The sequence below is a fragment of the Perca fluviatilis genome, chromosome 14, assembly GCF_010015445.1.
Source record: "Perca fluviatilis chromosome 14, GENO_Pfluv_1.0, whole genome shotgun sequence".
Classification (NCBI taxonomy): Eukaryota; Metazoa; Chordata; class Actinopteri; order Perciformes; family Percidae; genus Perca; species Perca fluviatilis.
In genome coordinates this window covers 1,715,056-1,734,928 of record NC_053125.1, presented here as the reverse complement: position 1 = coordinate 1,734,928, position 19,873 = coordinate 1,715,056, and the positions used below count along the sequence as shown (strand labels likewise).

The 19,873-nt window shown below is 39.6% G+C and overlaps 1 protein-coding gene across 3 annotated transcripts in view; it reads right to left on the bottom strand.

Moving 5' to 3' along the window:
- Positions 1-12,324: 12,324 nt before the first annotated feature.
- Positions 12,325-19,873, bottom strand: part of frem1a (Fras1 related extracellular matrix 1a) — a 45,395-nt gene continuing 37,846 nt past the window's right edge. For 2 of the 3 annotated variants that reach the window (XM_039822822.1, XM_039822824.1), the window contains exons 33-39: positions 18,806-18,937; positions 18,122-18,237; positions 17,859-17,944; positions 16,086-17,759; positions 14,773-14,858; positions 12,802-12,908; positions 12,346-12,419 (exon numbers count right to left, since the gene is read on the bottom strand). In XM_039822822.1, the coding sequence (XP_039678756.1) occupies positions 17,563-17,759; positions 17,859-17,944; positions 18,122-18,237; positions 18,806-18,937 (531 nt within the window). In that variant the 3' untranslated portion in view covers positions 12,346-12,419; positions 12,802-12,908; positions 14,773-14,858; positions 16,086-17,562. Of the gene's footprint in view, positions 12,420-12,801; positions 12,909-14,772; positions 14,859-16,085; positions 17,760-17,858; positions 17,945-18,121; positions 18,238-18,805; positions 18,938-19,873 lie in introns of all 3 variants that reach the window. The other variant, XM_039822823.1, reaches the window with a different exon arrangement.

Sequence of the window (19,873 nt, the reverse complement as noted above, 5' to 3'; positions counted from 1 at the left end):
TTTTCTCCATTTGTGTCTGATTGTCTGTAGTGTTGGGAAGCCTTTCTCCCTGATGGTCAGGTGTGTGCTGATCAGGCCGGACACTGGAGTTAATGACGCAATGGTGCTGGACATTTACTAAAGGTGAAAATAAAGCCATTTAAATACCTGAGAGGCAATTAAACACAGAAAAATAAAGAGCAGTACAGAATTGCAGGGCTAAAATGTAACAGAGAACAAGGTAACAAAATGATGAATAGAGATCAATCAATTTTGTAACAGAGCATTCATGTGATGATAACTGCTGTGCTGCTATAACATGCAGCACAGTCAGAACATGTCCAAGTTAACAGGAACTGTTCCAGCTGGTGAGTCATTTAATTCGTATCACTGCAGCATTCTTCCAATGCATTCCATTCAATCTATTTAGATTCACTTTTGAACATTGAACAAAAAATACACATTTGCAAATACCTTTCTTATGAAATATGCTTCCATTTAAACAAATGCGTCAAACCACACAGATTATAAGGTGACATTCCCTGTTATTTATTCACTTAGTTATTTATATTTCTGTGGCTGTTGTTTTGTTTTGTGTATGAAATGTTTAGTTCTAGTGGGACAATTTATGGGTTACACTATGTGTTGTGCCTGCTGTAAAAAAAAAGTATTCTTTTTTTGTGCAAAGAGTTCGTGTGCGTGTGGACATGGACATTACTATTGTATTGGTGTCACGTAATTCCTCATTTGATAGGCCACTTAGTGGCATGGCATAATTTTACTGTTTCACTGTGGATGGAGAGATAATGAAATCAACCCTTAAAATGCTCGTGTGAATGCACATTTAGAAAAAAAGACAGGGCTAAGTGGAAAATGCTTCTCTGAAGTTTGAGTGGACCATGTACTTAATATAGTGTGGAGAAAAACTCACACAACCAGTGGTCTGTCAGAATGGCAGAGGTATTGTCACTGACTCCAGCTTGATGCCACATCAGAAAGCTAACAGAGGAGCATCACATTTGACCTTTCGGAGCCTGTCATCGGTTGTTGTTGTGTTTGTATCGACTTCCAAAGGACAAAATGTATACTAGATGCTTGTTTTCTATGTGAGAATGTATGTGTCTGTGTGTGTATGTGTGTGTGTGTGTGTTTGTGTGTGTGTTTGTGCGTGTGTGTGTGTGTGTGTGTGTGTGTGTGTGTGTGTGTGTGTGTGTGTGTGTGTGTGTGTGTGTGTGTGTGTGTGTGTGTGTGTGTGTGTGTGTGTGTGTGTGTGTGTGTGTATTTTCGGCTGTTGAATGGTGGGAAGGAAGCTGGAGTTTCCATTCCTTCAGCAGACAGCCTCTGTCTATGAACTAGTGTTTTATGGGTGTGTGTGTGTTCATTCACAGGTTTCAAGCCTGCTTTCCTGCGTCATGACTCTTGGTTCAGCACTCTCTCCAAACTCCAGGTTATAAATACAAGAAACACACAACACCAAGCAAGCAAAGAAAGTTTATTCAACAATTAATCAATCGATCATGAGTATTTCTCACATAAAATCGTACAAGGTACAATTTCCTCCTAAGCCTCTCAGTGCTGGCCTGGCGTATCCAGTACCATCTACCCAACCTCAACAGGGAGAAAATGCATTGGAACAATAATGATTCTCCTAGCCTTATTCGTGCAGCGCCTGGTGTAAATATCCTTGAATTGTTGTCCTGACAATTATCCAGACACCAGCGGGGCAGGTCCTCCTCTCCTTTTAGGTGGACCTTTTCATTGTTGTTTGTGATCAGGCCCACCACAGCTGTGTCGTCAGCAAACATGGTGATGGTGTTGGAATCGAAAGTGGCTACACAGTTGTGTGTGTACAGGGAGAACAGCAGGGGACTCAAAACACAGCCTTGAGGTGCTCCGGTGTTAAAGATGAGGATGAAACAGGTGTGTCCACCCACCCTCACCACCTGTCAGGAAGTCTGTTTCATTTTTTTATTTTTATGAATTCCTATAAAGAAAGAACATTAACAGAGCAATATTAATAATAACAGAATATGCAAGGGGTTATTAAGGGTCTCCCCAAGTTTTGCTGAAAAACAAATAATCAACTAAAACACAAAAACAGAACAAATACAACTAAGTTTCAAAACATGATCATTTTCCCATTTAAATTTTCTTTTTTTACTAAAAATAAAAAATGTATCTTGATACAAATATTAACTTAATATTAAACTAGTAACTCCATAAAAATGAAAATAAAAGAACAAAGACTAATCTTTACCTATATGCCAGTTCTGGGATTATCTAACATTTTATTTTTAATTGTTTTTGAAAGACTGACAGGGACTGACCAAGGCAATTCAATTCAATTGAGGCACTGATTAATCTTGTTCCACAGTATGGGTCCTAAATATTTTACAGAACATTGATTGAGGCCGGTTTTAACAAGGGGAAAATTAAGGTGGCTTGACTGTCTACTGGTTAGAGCGAAAATCAGAATTTTACTGAACATACTGTATTTCCAGAACATTTAAGGCAAGCTTTCAATTTTATGGATGGCTTTATACATAAATTAATAAATGGATCCTATTGATGTCAAACACAGAAAGACACTATAAAAAGAAGCAACTAACACATTGTTCTGGAGAAGAAAGGGTGGCTTGACGGTCGTGATAAATGTATTGGCCCACACAATGTTACAATAAGAAAGATATGTGCATGTGTCATGGATCCACTTGGTTTAATCCCAGGTCCTTGAGCTTTGTGATGTGTCTGGAGGGAACTATGGTGTTAACCACTGATCTCTGGTCAATGAACACATAGCTTCCTTTCTTGCTCAGGTGAGATAGGGTGGTGTGAAGGATGTGTGCCATGACATCTTCTGTTGATTGGTTGGGAAAGTATAGGCAAACTGTAATGGGTCCACTGTGCTGTGTTAGTGAGGAGCAGATGTAAATCTTGACCTTAAGAATTTAAGAGAATTTAAAAGATTTAAGACATTTGAGGACGTCATCTTGGACATGTTTCACAATTTGCGAAAATAATCATTAGTTGCAGCCCTATAGCATAAGTTCTTCGTTAAAATCCTGAATTTTTACCCCCTTATTCCATTCTTTCACCTCGTGTTCCCCTGTACATATTGTATATTTTCAGCCCGGTCTCATGGAAGTTCGTGTAAATGTACACGTTATTCTTAATCTATTGATACGTGTTCACGGAGACGTTTTTGTCGGTTTTTACGTGGTGGACAACACGAAAATGTGAAGTAATGTATTTCAATGGGAATCATATTTTGTGGCCACAGCACGAAATGGTAGGGAGTGATATAAAAAGCCGAAAATCCGCGTAGGGAGGTTGGTCGGGGTGGTGGGTGGGTCAAACAACACAGGACTTTCACCCGGGCGAGCAGGGATCGCGTCCCGCGTGCGGCGCTTTGTTTCCCGGGGATGGCGTCCCTGCGTGTGGCGTTTTGTCCCGCGTTTACTGTGGCGCGTCTCCGGGCGTTTAAGGCGCCCTTTCCCCGGCGTTTAAGGCGCCCTTTCCCCGTAAGTTTTTTCCTAAACCCAACCTCCGCCATCCCGTTATTGTGGGGCGTCCCCAGCGGGCTGCCTCGCGGGCGCCTCCCGGCTTATGGAGCGTCCTTTTCGGCCGCCTCATCCAGCGGGTCCCCATCGGGCCGCCTCGCGGGCGCCTCTCGGCTTATGGAGCGACCTCTTCCCCGAGAAAATAACGTGACATTTACACGTAAAAAACGAGAAAAACGTCTCCGTGAACACGTATCAATAGATTAAGAATAACGTGTACATTTACACGAACTGCCGTGAGACCGGGTTGATATTTTACGCTTGCATGCAAGGCGCTGGCTTGCCATCGGGAGCAACTTGCTCATGGACACTTGGAAAGGCGGATAGGAGGAGCTGGGATCAAACCTTGTCAACCTTGTGGTTAAAGGACAACCTGCCCTATCTCCTGAGCCACAGCCGCCCTCATGCAACTGCTAAATTAGTTTACTGGCACTCTTTTGGTCCAATTCAGGCACTCCTCAACCTGGTTCGATCCCCGGATCCTCCTCCAAGTCTAAGTGTCCTTGATCAAAACACTTGACCTAGAGCAAGTTGCTCCTGATGGCAGGCCAGCGCCTTGCATGTGAGCGTAGTTCCGGTGTACTAGTACAGTATGCACCAATACACTACAGGTATGGACAGGGGAACACAATGTGAAAGAAGGGAATGAGGGAGTTACAATTCAGGATTTTAACAAAAATATTGTACTGTAGTAAAAATAATGATATTTTTTATTGTGGATTAATCTGTCGATTTCTTTCTCGATTGATTCCTCAGTTGTTTGGTCTCTAAAATGTCAGAAATGGTGAAAATGTGGATCAGGGTTTCCCAAAGCCCAAGATGACATCCTCAAATTTCATATTTTGACCACAACTCAACGATATTCAGTTTACTGTCAGTAGTAAAAAAGCTGGATGAAGAATATTTTTTTTCATAAAAAATGAATCAAAGCGATTATCAAAATACACGTAGTTGCCGATTCATTTATCAGTTGACAAATTATCGATAAATCTTTGCAGCTCTATTATATTGAATATATATATATATTATATTATTTTTTATCTAGTACTCGGTAACTATTCTATTATTATGTAGGTATCTATGACCTACTGAGCAATAATCTGGACGTTTGGGAGGAATTTAGAGAGGAATTCTAGTGTAGTTATAACTTAACTACTGTACCTATTCTAGTACTATTATGAGGTTCAGTATGGCCATAAAACTGAGCAAAAATCTGGACGTTTCAGGGAAGATGAAGTGATGACTTCTGCATCAATTACAGGTGACATGTTTTGCAAAATCCACTTTTTCATTCAACATAAATATGTGTCCCTGGTTTAGAGACCGCCGAAATGTCAGAAAAGACCATCCTCTCGCTTTTTCTTGGGTCCATCTTGTATAAAAACGAGATTTCACATAAATGGCCCACCTTCTCCTGCTAGGTGACCATCCCCGCCCACAGAGGACCTGCTGATCTACCTCGCTGCTGTGAGAGTTTGCCGCTAATGCTGATCTGCTAACAGAGCAGGAGCTAAGCACACATACTTGTTACAATCTATGGTCAGTACACAGCAGGATTCGCTTTAAAACTGAAGCTCAGATGAATCTGTACCGTTATCGGCTTCTGTGACCCAACTTCAAATTTGGAAGACGTGGGTTTTGCCATTTTGATGTTGTTTTACTGTTTATTTTGCAGGTTAATGTTGAGAATGTTGTGCATGTAATGGACCCAGTAATTTCAATCAGGAGAGACTTTGTTGCAGATATGCAAATATTTATTGTATGCATAATATGAAATGTACATGAAATGTACAAAGTCTTTGGGGATTAAACTATTTAAAGGGGTAGAGATACAGACATATTCCCCCCTGACGGAGCCTAGACACTGGTGATGGCGGAGAGGGAACCAGGAGGCCGAACGAAGGACCCGTCTGCCGGAAAGGGACTCCGGTTGCAGTGGATGATGACACAAAAAGGTGGAAGGGGAGGAGGAGGGTTGCACGTTTGCCTGAGAAGCCAGCTGATAGCAAGAAGAGAGCCATTTAAAGCAGGATGTCATGCTGTGATTGGATCATGAATTTGTGGCCAATTCTGATTGTTTTACTGAAGAGTGAACACCTCTTAACAGCTAAAAAGATTTAGGGAGAGATAGTGGTGATTGCAGTGATTAGAAGTCTTCCTGAAAGAATTTGCGCTGAGCTTCATTTCAGGCATCTAACCAAAAACCCATTGACTTCCAGATGAGGGAATGGGAAGTGCAAAAAAGTTAACTCATTTCTGGGTTTTAGGACATGTTCCTACAGCACTCTATTGTAGCAGGCTCTGCTTGACAAATTACATATGACGCTATTTCTAAATCACCCAAAACTACTATAATTTCGGCATTATATGTTCTGATCAAAAGTTTTCGGATAGATACCGGTATGTCTGTGATAGGCCACCCATTTGGCTCTAAAATTCATCAACATGTTTTTTTCAATGATTATTATAACTTCTACAGTGTTCTACAGTGCACATTATAATGATAGATTTCCATTTCCATGTCCACAAGATAAAGAGAGTTTGTTTTTCTGTAGTGGCACACATTGAAGGGAATAGTACAGGTCTGCCTCTCCTGCTGCAAAGCTAAACGGCAGGCCTGCCAGCTGGGCCTCATGCTCCATGTAAGTAGCCAGTTTGGCACAGCAGGGCTCATGCTTGGCATCTGCTAGGAAACACTCTTCACAGTCAAAGACTGCCTAACAATGAGAGTTGTGGAGAGAAACAGAAAGGGTTTCAAAGACAGAAGAAGGGGGGCAAAGAAAGAACACCCAGTACCAAAGCAGGGGGTTGAGCACAGGCAGAGGAAGGAACTCAGATAAGATAACAAAGAGTAGAGAGAGAGGAGAATTGATATGAAAACACTGTGGCATTGCAAAGAACAGTGTAGGAAAGGTTTTCTGACAAAACAAAGCATGTGGTAAGAAGTTGGTATGGGTCAACAGGAGGGAAACAATGTGAAGAACAATAGGTCAACATTTCACAAGATAGACAGACCTTTCGTCTCTCACTTGGCCAACTTTGTAATATACGTGTATCCTAATACAATATGTAATAATAATATAATAATTAAAAGTCCAAACTACAGATTTAGTTTAAACGTGTTTGTTAAACTTCAATAAGCCAGCCTTTGCTGGATTTCTCAATTTCTACCAAAACAAAGACATATTTTTGCTGATATCACCATATTTATATTTCTTCATATATTTAACTGACACTTTCATTGGGCCCACCATAGTGCCAGGTTGCCAGGTGATACAAGAATGCCATTTGGCTATTCCACAGCAAAGTAACCAATTTAGCCATAGAGACAGCTGCCAACAGTTTGGAGAGGCCTGACGAGGTTTAAGAAGTTGCTCTGTACCATATTAAACAGACGCTTTAGGCAGCACTGAGCATAGCAGCCACAGTAAAGCAGATCCATAACTGGTTTCAGCAGGAAAAATGAGGGTTAGAGACTGCAGTCCCTGTTGGTGGAAAACACCTTAGCCATCTGTTCACGTGATCTACGGCGTCTGACATGGTTGAAATCATGTGGCAAACTCTGGCCAAAATGCTGATGATATGAAACTGACTGGAAGCTTTTATGTTGCATATTGTAGAACTGAAAGTGCGGATCTACATTTTTGCACAATAGATCTTCAAACATTATCACTTCATCAAAAACAGTTATATAATATCTTAAGTGGTTCTCAGGTTTATGCTTTGCTCTATGGAGTTGCGTTGTGGCAAATGTAGTTTCCAGGTTGTTTTTTTTAGCTTGACCCATACTATGGACTAAAAGTCTGGATATCTTGGCCTCTGCTGCTAAGACTTTTGCCATTCCTTTTTTTAATCTGTCTTTCACAAGTTCCCCAATTTAGTGCAAGTACAAACTAAGTTTCTGGAGTAAAAGCTTTCAGAGAGCGAGCGACTGCTGAAAGGGAGAGGGAGGCCGTAAATGAGCACAGCTCTTTGGCGTTTTTTTGATAGCAAAAGCTTGCTGCAGTATGTTAATTGTGTAGTATTGCTAACCATTTTCACTATTTTAAACTAGAACCTGCTCCATTTAGCTGCGTGGTGAGATTTCAGTTAGCAGCAGCCTTCTGTGTACAGGCTGGTTGGATGTGAGGCAGACAGTGGCATCAGGGCGCAACGCTGGCGATTGAATACTTACAATCAATGTTCCCAGGCGATTGGTGTTTCTGTTGGTGTTGCTAGGGTTTACTTTAGCCCCTAAAATGAACCCTTCACCATTTTAAACAAGTTAAGCAACGATTAATTTGTTAGCACTCAGCCCCCATTACATTTTACCAGAAGTACGCATATTAAATGTCCTCATAACCAGTGTTGCCACAGTTACTTTTAAAAGGTAACTTAGTTACTTTACAGATTACTTAATTATAAAAGTAATTTAGTTACTTTACAGATTACTTGATTTTAAAAGTAACGAAGTTAGATTACAAGTTACATTCAGCAACTGCCGACAACACCCCCACAGCCTCAACATAAAAATGACAACCGGTTTACTGTGAGGCAGCTCGGCGTTGCCAGTAGTAGGATCTGGTTTATTATGGCACGAAAGAGAGCCAGTCAGCCGTGTTTAAGGGCAGCATTTCCTCTACAACATAGGCCTACTGCCCGACAAACTTCTTCAACTCTCCCCCACTTACTGGTTTTGCACCGATGTCCAGCTTTTGTTGTTTGGGTGGTGGGGGACCTCCTTCTCTCTGCTTCACACCACCTGCTGGGACTTGCTCTGTAAGTTTGACTGCAGTGCTGCGACTCCAAATGTTTCTTCACATTTGACGTAGTGTTTTCGTAGCTAGATAGCACTTTGTCGCCACCAGCACAGAGTGTACAACCAACCTTAATACTGCCGTCTTTAGCTGACACAAACTCTAAATAGTGACTGGATTTCCAGCTAGAAAACGTGCATCTCTCTCCTCCCTCCATTGTTGTTTACGTTTGTGTTGCTGCGTGGTACACGTGACCTGTCCACATGCTGAAAACGTGACTTGTCGCATACGTGACTTCGCTCCCCGAGATGCAAGAAGAAAGCAAAAATATATATTTTTACTAAGGAAAATGACAAAAATAGTAACGCACAGTGACTTGGATAAGTAACTTTAATCTGATTACTGGTTTGGAAATAGTAACGCGTTAGATTACTCGTTACTGAAAAAAGTGGTCAGATTAGAGTAACGCGTTACAAGTAACGCGTTACGTGGCATCACTGCTCATAACCGTTTCTCCCTTATCAATTATATCCACACTCATCTTTGGTCATCTTTCTAACTTTTTAGCTGTTAGCTGTGCTGGTCATGTGAGTCCCTCCCATAGCCGTAGCCACTCAACTGGACTCAGTCTGGTAAACTGGTAAGGTCTTGGGCTTGTGGAATAAAGGCTGCTAAAAACAGAAATATTAATAAACAATGATATTACATTGATATACATGAATGTAAAGCTTTTAGGTGCTTCTAATAAGTGGACCTTGAGTTAAGATTTTTTGAAATCTATTTTTAGTTTCCTTTTAAATGATGCTCATCAAAGTGAGAACAACTTCTAACTTTTCAGAACCTGCAACTATAAATCTTTGCACTTTTTCTTGAAATGTGACTTTTTCTTGAAATGTGAAATAATACAGATTATTTCACAAACCAAAAATGAAGCCTGAAATGGACACTGCACTCACTGGGGTTTTCTGTTTGACTCTGTCTCTCCCTAGTGGTAGCACCAAAGACAACACCTGTGATGCAGGCCCAGGGACACTGAGATAAGTGGGCTGAATATTAAACATAGACTGCTCTAATTTTATCAAGGATTCTCTAATTTGTCTACAAATAGAAACCAGCGGCATTTATATATATATAGATAGATATAGATATATAGATATAAAATGGTGCCTGCTGCAGCACTGTTCAAACCCACATAATTTAATATTTAATTGTAGACAACATCCCTTTCCAAAGCTGTCAACTAAGTCATGCTAAATTTTGGATAAGATAAGAAAATTATGTATGAGACAAGCAGAATATTTCATTTTTTTTTATTAACATGGTGTTTGGATTTGAATATTTATCTCAGCATAGACCTCCTGTAGCTCCAAATATATGTTAAAAAAAGCAGTTAGAGTTCTGTATACAATGTGAATCATAATGCGGACGGTGTCATATTATGTAAATGTATATTATCCTATTGTCTTATGACAGTATTTGACTTTTTCTGCATGTGTGTGTGTGTTTTTTTTGATGAGTCCCCCCTTCTCTTTCTGCTGCTGTGACTGCTGTGCTGCAGTCGGTAGGTTTTTCTAGCCTGGGCTCTCTCCTTCTCCAGGACCTCAGTGTCATCCAGAATCTCCAGGCCTGGGATCTGACTGATGACATACTGTCTGAGGAGGCAAAGGCATTCAACAAAAGATCAACACAATCTGAGAGTTTTGATTTAAACAAGTGCATGTAAATGTTTTCTGTTGAGTGCTAGAATTAGAAGTTTGAAAAATGAGCCCACTGGACGGTGCTTTTACAGAATGCAACTGTAGAACAAAGTGGGAACGTGACATGTATGGAAGCAAATAAGAGACATACTGTAGTAATGAAGTATTTGAATTTCAATACCCACTGAACACCTAATATTGACATATTTTACATTACAAATTAAATTTTTAGATCTGAATTTGACCAATCGAATTTGAGCAAACTGAATCAAAAACTTTTTTTCGGACACTTGAATTTTCGGATCTAAATTTATGACCATTAAAAAAATATTCTAATTCAGCTTTCAAAATTGCAGATCAAAATTCATATTTCAATTTCAAACACGTGAATACAGAACTAATAAATTAAGATACATGGTTTTCAATGTAAAAATATTTTAATATTAAGTATTCATTGTTAAAATTCTAATACTTACGTCCCTTTTTTGCTTCCATAACCTGAGTGTGCACATTTCCACAACACAATGAAACGCTATCAGATTATATTACACAAGTTTTACAAATAAAGACAATACACATTGTCAATATTACAGGATGCATATTGAAGAAGATTATTCTGCTGGTGTGGTTGTGACAGGGCCATATAGCACAAAATTGTGGACCCTGTACACAGGCATCCTCTATGGGCCCTCCCCGCATCCAAGACTGAATAGTCTTGGATTCTAGTATCTTTTTGGGCCCCCTTCTTGCATGAGGGCCCTATATACTCAGTCCCCTTTTCCCCTCCAGTCCGACACCCCTGGGCTGTGACGTGGAAGGCACACTATGCACCTGCACCTGAAGAAATTGAGGGCTAATATATTTGAAATTCTTTCATGTATGACACATCAAACCATGTCCATTAGTTTGTTTACTTTGAATAAAAATGTACACTATACATTCTAAAATGATAGGCTACATTATCACACTGTCTTGCCTGTCAGCCAGCTGGATTATGCAAATAAACTGGAACTGAACTGTTAACATTGAGAATTGGGTTTGTCCAATCCCTTGATAACAGATTTAATGGACCCTGGGACTTCATATGTCCCACTTAGAAAATGATCAGTCTAAATCACTATCAGTTCTTTTACAATTCTAAATTTGAAATTGATGGATGTTTATTGCACTGGTGAATTCTCTTCACAATATTCTTTACCCTTATAGCTGATATATTTTGAGTATTTAGCTCACTTTCCTCACATTTAGAGCATCTTTCTCACATTTAAGACAAAAGATTGTGTAAAACAGCACGTTATATGCAAATGACAACAATATGAGTTGAATGTTAAATCTAAATATTAAATCTAAATGTTAAATCCAAATATAAATGTTAACTCTAAATCTAAAAGTAAAATTTTAAGCTAAATGTTGCAGTGACGGTGGATAAATCGTGGGATTAGCAGCTAAACCCACGTCTTCCAATAGCAGCTAAATAATCAAAATATATCAGCTATAAATTTGTATCTGAATTTTTACATTTGGCGCCCTATAGTAATTTTATATGTTGTTGATGTATATTTGATGTTGTTTGGCTTCCTTAAAGTATGGATGCAATGACCGATTGTCCATAAATAGTAAATACATGGCCATTAGTCAGACCCCTTTTCTCAGACACGACAAGTCTAATTTTGACAAAACACAGGACGTTCTGGTACCATGTTCTTGCACTGATGAACCAGATGGGTTCAACATTTTTACTAGTGCAAGTAAAAATGTCAGACTTTGAGAGTCCGTACATGGTGCACCAGTGGTCTGGGTTTGATGGCTCTTTGATACAAAAGATTTCAACTTTAAAATGTTGATATATTGAAAGTCCCTCCAGGTAGCTAAACCCCCAAATTCCCATAAAAAATGATAGCCATGGCCCTGTTTATAGGCCTAGTTATTGCAAAGAGACTTCAAAGTCAAGTGATAAGCTGTAAGATTATTTTTTTATAAACAAAGAATATTCCGTGTGTATATAGGGGTTTTTGATTTTGGTCCTATCGTTAGTGACCACATCTGTAAAACTGAGCAGGTACTGAAAAGGACCTCAATGCTCACCTGTAGTCTTTGTACTGGGTCAGACTTCCTCCGTTGAAATAGCTAGGTGCTGCCTCGTTGTTCATCATACTGAGAATCCTACATTAGAAATGAATGTAGAAGCATAAAGCAGGAAGGAATGAAAATCCAGATTTTTTTTTGGACTAATATAATAACAATCCCAGGCTCACTTTATGTTCGGGAACTTCCGTCTGATTTCTTCCACAAACACAGGCAGATTGTTGATCTTGTTCTTGTTGATGCACACTGTGGTGACACTCGGCATGTAGGGGAACTTGATGTGAGATGTGTAGTTGTTGCAGTCCAGGATCAGAGTGCTGAGCTTCTCCAGCTGACCCAGCAGAGCCGGGTTCCAATAAGGACTGAATGAAGGACAACACACCAATCTCAAAGTGCGCAGGTTTGTCAGTCACTATAGAAGGATATATGAATATACATCATAATGTATGTTTCTGTGATTGTAAGAATATTTACCTCCAACAGGAGGTTGTGTCATATAATATGTTGTTACAAAAGATATATAGTAAATAAAAAGAGGGGTATAAACTATTCATGGAGGTGTTTCCGCACACACCCAAGAACACCCTGAATAAATTACTAATATTTTCACAAAAAAATAATACACTGATATCTATCAGTTTCTATCAGTCACCCTGACATCATCTTAGACACAATAAATACAATTCTTTTCGAAACATTCACACTTTTCTTCCACAAACACTAGCCCTGTCAGTTTCTTCCTACGTGGTAAGATGTAATATCTGTGTCTTTAGCCATGCTAGCGGTGTGGTTTTAGGTATGGCAATGCAGGTCTGTCAGTTGGTCCATAATTTTGGTCCAGACTGAAATATCTTGACAAAACATGTAAGGATTTCTATAACATTTTGACCGTAATGTAACTGCAGAAATATTGTCACATGCAGCAATTTTAATCTTCATATAAATTACACTATTTGCACATCTCAATGTAGTTTCAGATGATGAAAACGTGGACACTGCAGTCACATGTTACAATCACTGCTCTTGGGTAGCTCCACTTAAGCTTCGGGAAGATACCCTCCAAAAATCGATCTCCTTGGATAAATGAAACTATCAGGTGTTTCAGACACAAATGTCGTTTGACTGAACGATTGTGGAAAGCCACAAAACTAGAAGTAGATAAACTGCATCTCAGAGACCTCATTGGTACTCTAAATGCCATGGTGAAGGCTGAGAGATCCGCTTACTTTTTTAATCTAATATCTTCTAGCAAGAATAATCCTAAAGTCCTGTTTGATACTATAAACCACATTGTCTCTCCCAGCACTCCTAACCTACCAATCTTCTGAAACAGTGATTGCAACACTTTTTTAAATGATTTTGTTGATAAGGTGGCAAATGTTAGGGCAAACTTCTCACCTGCGCTCTGTCCACTCACTAGTGGCTCTTCAAACCCATCTATTTTGGACTCATTTTGTCCTGTGTTCCTAAATTATGTTGAAGCCTTGCTAAAACAAATGAGACCTTTATCGACCCTACCAACCTCTCTGTTTTTTTGTTTTTAAAGAAACTAAACCTGGACCCCAGGGGCGTAGCATAAAATGTTGGGGCCTGTAGAAAGGCATTTTCTATGGGCCCCTCCCTGCATCCACAGCTATTCATTCAAGCATCTTTTTGGGCCCTCCTCACATGAGGGCCCTAGGTACTCAGTCCCCCCAGTCCGACGGCCCTGCTGGACCCCTCAGTAACAGAGAATTACTGTCCTATTTCAAAACTCAGCCATCAGAACCTGGGTACCTTATCCTCATCTTCTAGATCTAGTCTGTGTACTCTTAGTGTGATTTGAAAATGAAATGGAAATGCTAATACATCCTTTTATTTCATCACATTTGGACTACTATGTCATTTGCTTTTTACCTGCTGCAATCAATCTTCCCTACACCGTTTACAAACCAAAATGCTGCTGCACGTAACTTGCTCCAACAGATGGTCACATATTACGCCTATTTTAATCTCCCTGCACCGGTGCTCTATAAGTGCTCACTTATACTATGTCATTTGCTTTGCTCAATCTTCCCTACACCGTTTACAAACCAAAATGCTGCTGCACGTAACTTGCTCCAACAGATGGTCACATATTACGCCTATTTTAATCTCCCTGCACCGGTGCTCTATAAGTGCTCACTTATAGAGCCCTACAGTACATGGCCAGGCTCCACGTGCTGAGCTCTCAGGTCCTCCGCTCAGGCTTTTCTAAGTGTACCTCAGATGCGTTTTAAGACTCTAGGAGACCGTGCCTTTGAGTTGGTAGCTCCTAAGCTGTGGAATGTCTCCCACTAAACTTAAGGTTGTTAGACTCTGTGGGCTCTTTTAAAAAAAAACAGGTAAAAACCCATCTGTTTACACAGGCATTTGGGTAGTATATGTGTTAAACGTGTGTCTGCTTGTATATTTCATTTGGTGTCTTATCTTTGCTTTATTTAGGCCTGCATGACTGTATTAGATTTGATTTCTTTGATTGTGAAGCACTTTGTGACTGGCTTGCTACTGCATTTGCCACATATACTAAGGCTGAGTCCCTACCACAGCGGCCTGGGTTGTTAGCATTTAGCTAACCTCACAGAGCCACTAGAATAGCTCTAGACTCTTAAGGGCAACACAAAGTTTATGTATGTCAAAACACTGCACACAGTTGTCTTTTGGTCCTTAAACGTCTAGTTATTAAGAAAAGGATACTCATCCAGCAGATTGTAACTCAGATCCAGCACCTCGAGTGTGTCTGTTTGTGTTAGAATGGCTTCATTGGGGATTTCGGTCAGGCCCTGGTGAGCAAAAGAAAGCCACTGAAAGCTGGGTTGACTGTGTTGGCCCGAGGTATGATGATTCATGATAAAAAAAACTTCTTCTTTAGTTCCTCTCCACTTGTATTAATGGAGATTAGGAGAGGAGTCAGATGATTATGTCATGATCAAACCTTGAATAAACGACAAAACAATAAATGGTTAATAGACTGAGTCTGACGATGAGTCAGAAAGTCATGTTTGTGTTTTTGAACTCATTCTCAGTACAGACAAATGACACATTTAATTCTACAGCCTTACATTGCTCCAGGTTGCCCACAAAGGGTGAACACAACATTATGAATCCCTACTCAGTGTAATGCAGTCCTTTACAATAACACAGCAACAAAAATGACTCTAACATTACTTCCTCCAGCTACATTGGCATTTGGGCATTTATGATTGATGCACAATTAAGCCACAAATGTTCTCACATCAACCATGCATGTGTTAAAGACAAATGGGAGGATTGGGATTTTACAATTCAATTTGTAAAAAAATACATCACACTGACATTATGAAGTGATAGCTGACACGTGGGCTTTCTTAATTAAAATGAATATTTCAACATTTTAGTAAAAATACCTTCTTCCTAAAAGTGAGAGAAGAAAATGTATAGCAATCTCTACAGAGCTTGAATCAGGACATGGCTAGCCTAGCTTAGCATAAAGGCATTGCTCATCACAAACACTGTAGGGCCAGAACGTGTTGACCTCCGAAACTGCAGCCACAGGGTATGTTATGTCACCTGCACGCCCTCTTACTTCTGAAACGTGATATGATTTAGTAACCCTAACCTCAGCGAATGGAGCAAACGCTGAGAGAGACTAATATTAAGGTTAAGATTATTCAAAACAGTGCTGCTCTCTGATTAAATTATTTTAGTCATGTTACTAAAATATTTTACCTACCAGCAACGTTCTCCATTCCATTAAACATTGGTGGTGAATTGTCAAAGTGTGACGGTCTCAAAACTTTCACAACTTTCCTCCTGATTATCTGGTGTTCCAAATGCTACTATCATCAGTTTTGTGTAGACTATTGCTCATCATATACAGTAGTTATCAACCATACCAACATGTTGGCACTGTTAAACTGCTCATAGATTTCAGGTTGTCCTGCTACGCAAATATGAATCTCGATGCAGCATACCCATATGCAGTAACTATAACACAACAACAATATCTATTCAGTTATAGCTGGACTTACCGAGCTGAGGAGGATCTGGTGTCTGTGTTCAGTGCATGCAAACCTCTGAGAACTGCTTACAGCTCATATAAAAGGCCCTCTTTCATACCCCGGCTGTAGATCACATGATGGGGATAATCACATTGCTGCTGAACCTTGTGGTTCGCAGGACCCACTGGACCACATCTAAATAACGTGATAGCGTGGTGAATTCTCAAAAAGGGGAAAACAACAACAACCGCTTGAACAGTGAAGAAACGACAACATTCAGTCTTGATTTACTGTAACCAATGGCAGGATTGCTGATCATAGACAATGGCATATAATTGGATTAAGAAATAACACTAACTCTATAATATGGACTTATTTTGGAGTTTATGTTCCCAAAGACACATATGATCTATTAAAGGACACATGTCAGATAAAAGTGTGCAGGAGCTCTTACAAACACTGATTTTATTCTTCTTGTAAATACCATAAGAATTCCAAAAATTATTAAATTAGATCTTTTCAAATGGAATTCAACACATTCTATTAATGAAAAAAAATAAATGAACATATTAGATATTCATATTAGAGCTTAATTTACACAAATAGACTATGATATCATCTTGAAATTTATTTAGATGTTTTTTTTTTCCATTTACAGTGCCAAATATAAATGTCTATGAATGGAAATAATGAGGTTTGACAGCATATTTGTTGAAATTAAGAGCTCAAGCCTCATTCTAATCTTTATAGGAAACAAAGACTTTTAAAGTGAATGAATAATTAACCAAGTGGAAGCAGATGTCCTATCCCTGGCCGGATTAGCCGGGGGCCCCCGGCAAAGATTTGCTGTTGGGCCCCCACTGCCCCGCCCCCTAACACTACTGCTTTCTGTGCATTGTGTGAGTGCCCTTTCACCCAAAATTCCCATCAAGAACAGTACACACATCAGACTACACATGGCAGTACTCCTCTGTTGAAATACTGTGTGTAAATTAGTTTGGGGTAAACTGATGAAACAAAAATTTATTTAGGAATATGTCAAATGTAAGCACTATATAAATCTAAAAAATAAAAGCCTTAACACTAGATTTGGACCGTTGCAGGACCTGTAGGAACAATATCAACAAACAGATTTAGTAAATTAGCTGTACCATAAACCAATTGACACACAGTGAGTCTGGAGCTGTCTGAAAATATACTAAATACATTTAAAACAAATCTCTTGTATGCTTTACATATATAACAACACTTTCAGTGGTTAATACGAATAAATGCAGTGTAAACAATGTCTCTAAATGTAGCAGGTTACTTTTTAGACAATAATTCTTGCTCGTTATAAATGATATGAACAGTTCCAGCAAAGTTCCCTTTGATCCTTATTGGAAAGTTTTTTTTCCTTTTTTATTCTGGCATTGCAGTTTAAATTTCCTGAGGATCAGTCCATCCTCCTTCTGAAACAACACAGTGGCTCATGGCTGTGATGCTGTGTATGCTATTCAATTCAAGTTCATGTTGAACACACAAAGCGATGACCTCTACCCGTCTTGCAGTCCCTGATTTGCCACTTTGCCCTTCTCCACACCAGGACGCACTTCTTGCTTCCCTTCATTTTGGACCGAGGGGGCGTCTTTCTCCAGTTAGTGTAGCTGACCGGCTCGCCGCCCGCCCACTCCCAGCGTCCTTTGCCATCCCTGTCATTCAGCCCTTAAACAGTAGGATAAAGATTAGTCAGTTGGAGTATAAAATGTACTCTACAATGTAAAACAAACACAATGTTGCAACAAATGTTTTAAAGATACCCACCTATCCAAAATGGTTTTCTTCCACTGAAGTCCCACAGCCAGTCCATGTCGACCTTAGAGAGAACGCTTGCTAGAGTCCCTTTATATCTGAAATCAAAAGGACAAGAGGAAAGTTGTCTATTCTAAAGGATAACACAGTGCATGTAATTCAGATTATATAGTTTTTATGCATGACATGCAACTAATACCAAGCATGTATGTCCATGCTTTCTATATCAATTTCTTTGTTTATCCTTGAACACACAGCTCCATGGTAAACTGTACCTCTCCCTGCAGGCCCTGTTAGCTGTGCTCCATGTGGCCTTGTGCTCAGTACTGAGGGTGTAACAGTGGCTACCATGAAAGGTCCAGCCCTGAGAACACATTTGGGCCTTCACCATCTGTGACTCAGAAAGAAATAGGCAGATATGTTGATTTGTAGGTGAACATTAAAGCTATAGTGCGTAGTTTCTGCCACCCCCATGAGGATTCTAAGTAATGACAACAAAACTGTTGGCGCGTCCACATGATACAAGCCTTCCGTGACCGCGCATCTTGTGAACAAAGTCATACTGAGAAATCCAGAGAGAGTTGTGTGGAGCCGATAGTCTTAATTAGCTTTGTAGCAACTCATTTGGCAATGGCTTGAATGTAACGGACGTTCATTAATATAAAAAATGTACGCATTTAGTGCATTATTTTGTTATTATTTGAAATCATTAAAGCTTTAGGCTTTTCAAATATTTTTTAGAGGTCTATCAACATTTTGTCAAGCAAAGAGACTAATTCACTCAAAGTATCATCTACAAACATTCAATATATGCAGATTTTTTCTATACTGCCGTACATGCCGTACAAAAAAAACGCAAAAATAAATATTGCGTAGGTCAGACATCTTTATCCCAGAGATGCAAAGAGGCTAGTACATGCTTATAACAAGTAGGTTCCTTCGTTGTCAAGTTATAATACCTGATCAGTTGGTGCCCAGGGTTTCCAGGAGACACCGTTGCAGTGAAAGAGCTGATTGGTAGTCTGGTTGAAATGCAGGAGTCCCATCAGTTCTGGCACACAGGGCTTGGGTATGGAGTTATCAGCTGTAGCCTATGGGCCATACAAATCCACAGGAAAGTTCATTTAGTGTTGCTTTAACTGGAATGCAAAACATTGTAAATAATACATAGAAAGTTTGGAACGAGCGTGAGACGTATTTGAGGCAAAGTGCAGAATGTTCCCATAGATAGTAAAGTGTCCCACAGTGGTAAAGATGCATTTATAGATACACACATCAATACGAACACAACCCACACATTCTGATCCTGAACTACATTGTGGGATCAAATATCATTTCATTCACATCAACTGTAAGGCCAGATTGTCTTCACCCAGAAAATGGCCATATACTGTAGTTCGATTGTGAACAGGTTAGAAAGGTCCATATTTACGTTTCTTGTTATAGGCAGCGACCTCTAGAGGCCGTGGTAATTTATTTTGGGAGCAAACAAGTAATGTGACTAAGTATAAGAGTGCTAAACTCTGTTTAGGGAGGGTGGATGGGTAAAACACAGAACTTTTGCTTATTTAAATTAACCAACTTTGTTACTGACCTTAGTTTGTGACATAGTTGTCCGTGACTCAACATAGTTAAGTTAATAACTTCACCCAGGAGACCGCTGTTCAAGTCCCGTGTGAAACCAAAAGTCAACGGTCACTTTTTTAAGTTAACTGACTTTGTTACAGACCTAAGTCTGTGATGCAGTTACGCTCGTGAAACAGTCACGTCCGTGAATCAATGTTGTTTTTTGTGTTATTGACATAGGTACGGCCATGATTTATTTTAAGCCAATATACATAAATAGCTGCCTCACTACATCCAGAATCAGCGACAACAAATGAGCACATAAATGGTAACAAGAGCATGGATGAGATTCAAGCAATTGTACAGAGTGACAGAGGCAATAGCTCCTAAATCAACATGTTAATGTTCCTAGCAACCTCTTTGTGAACTGAAAATGTTGTTGGTGGGAAGGGTACGTTGGT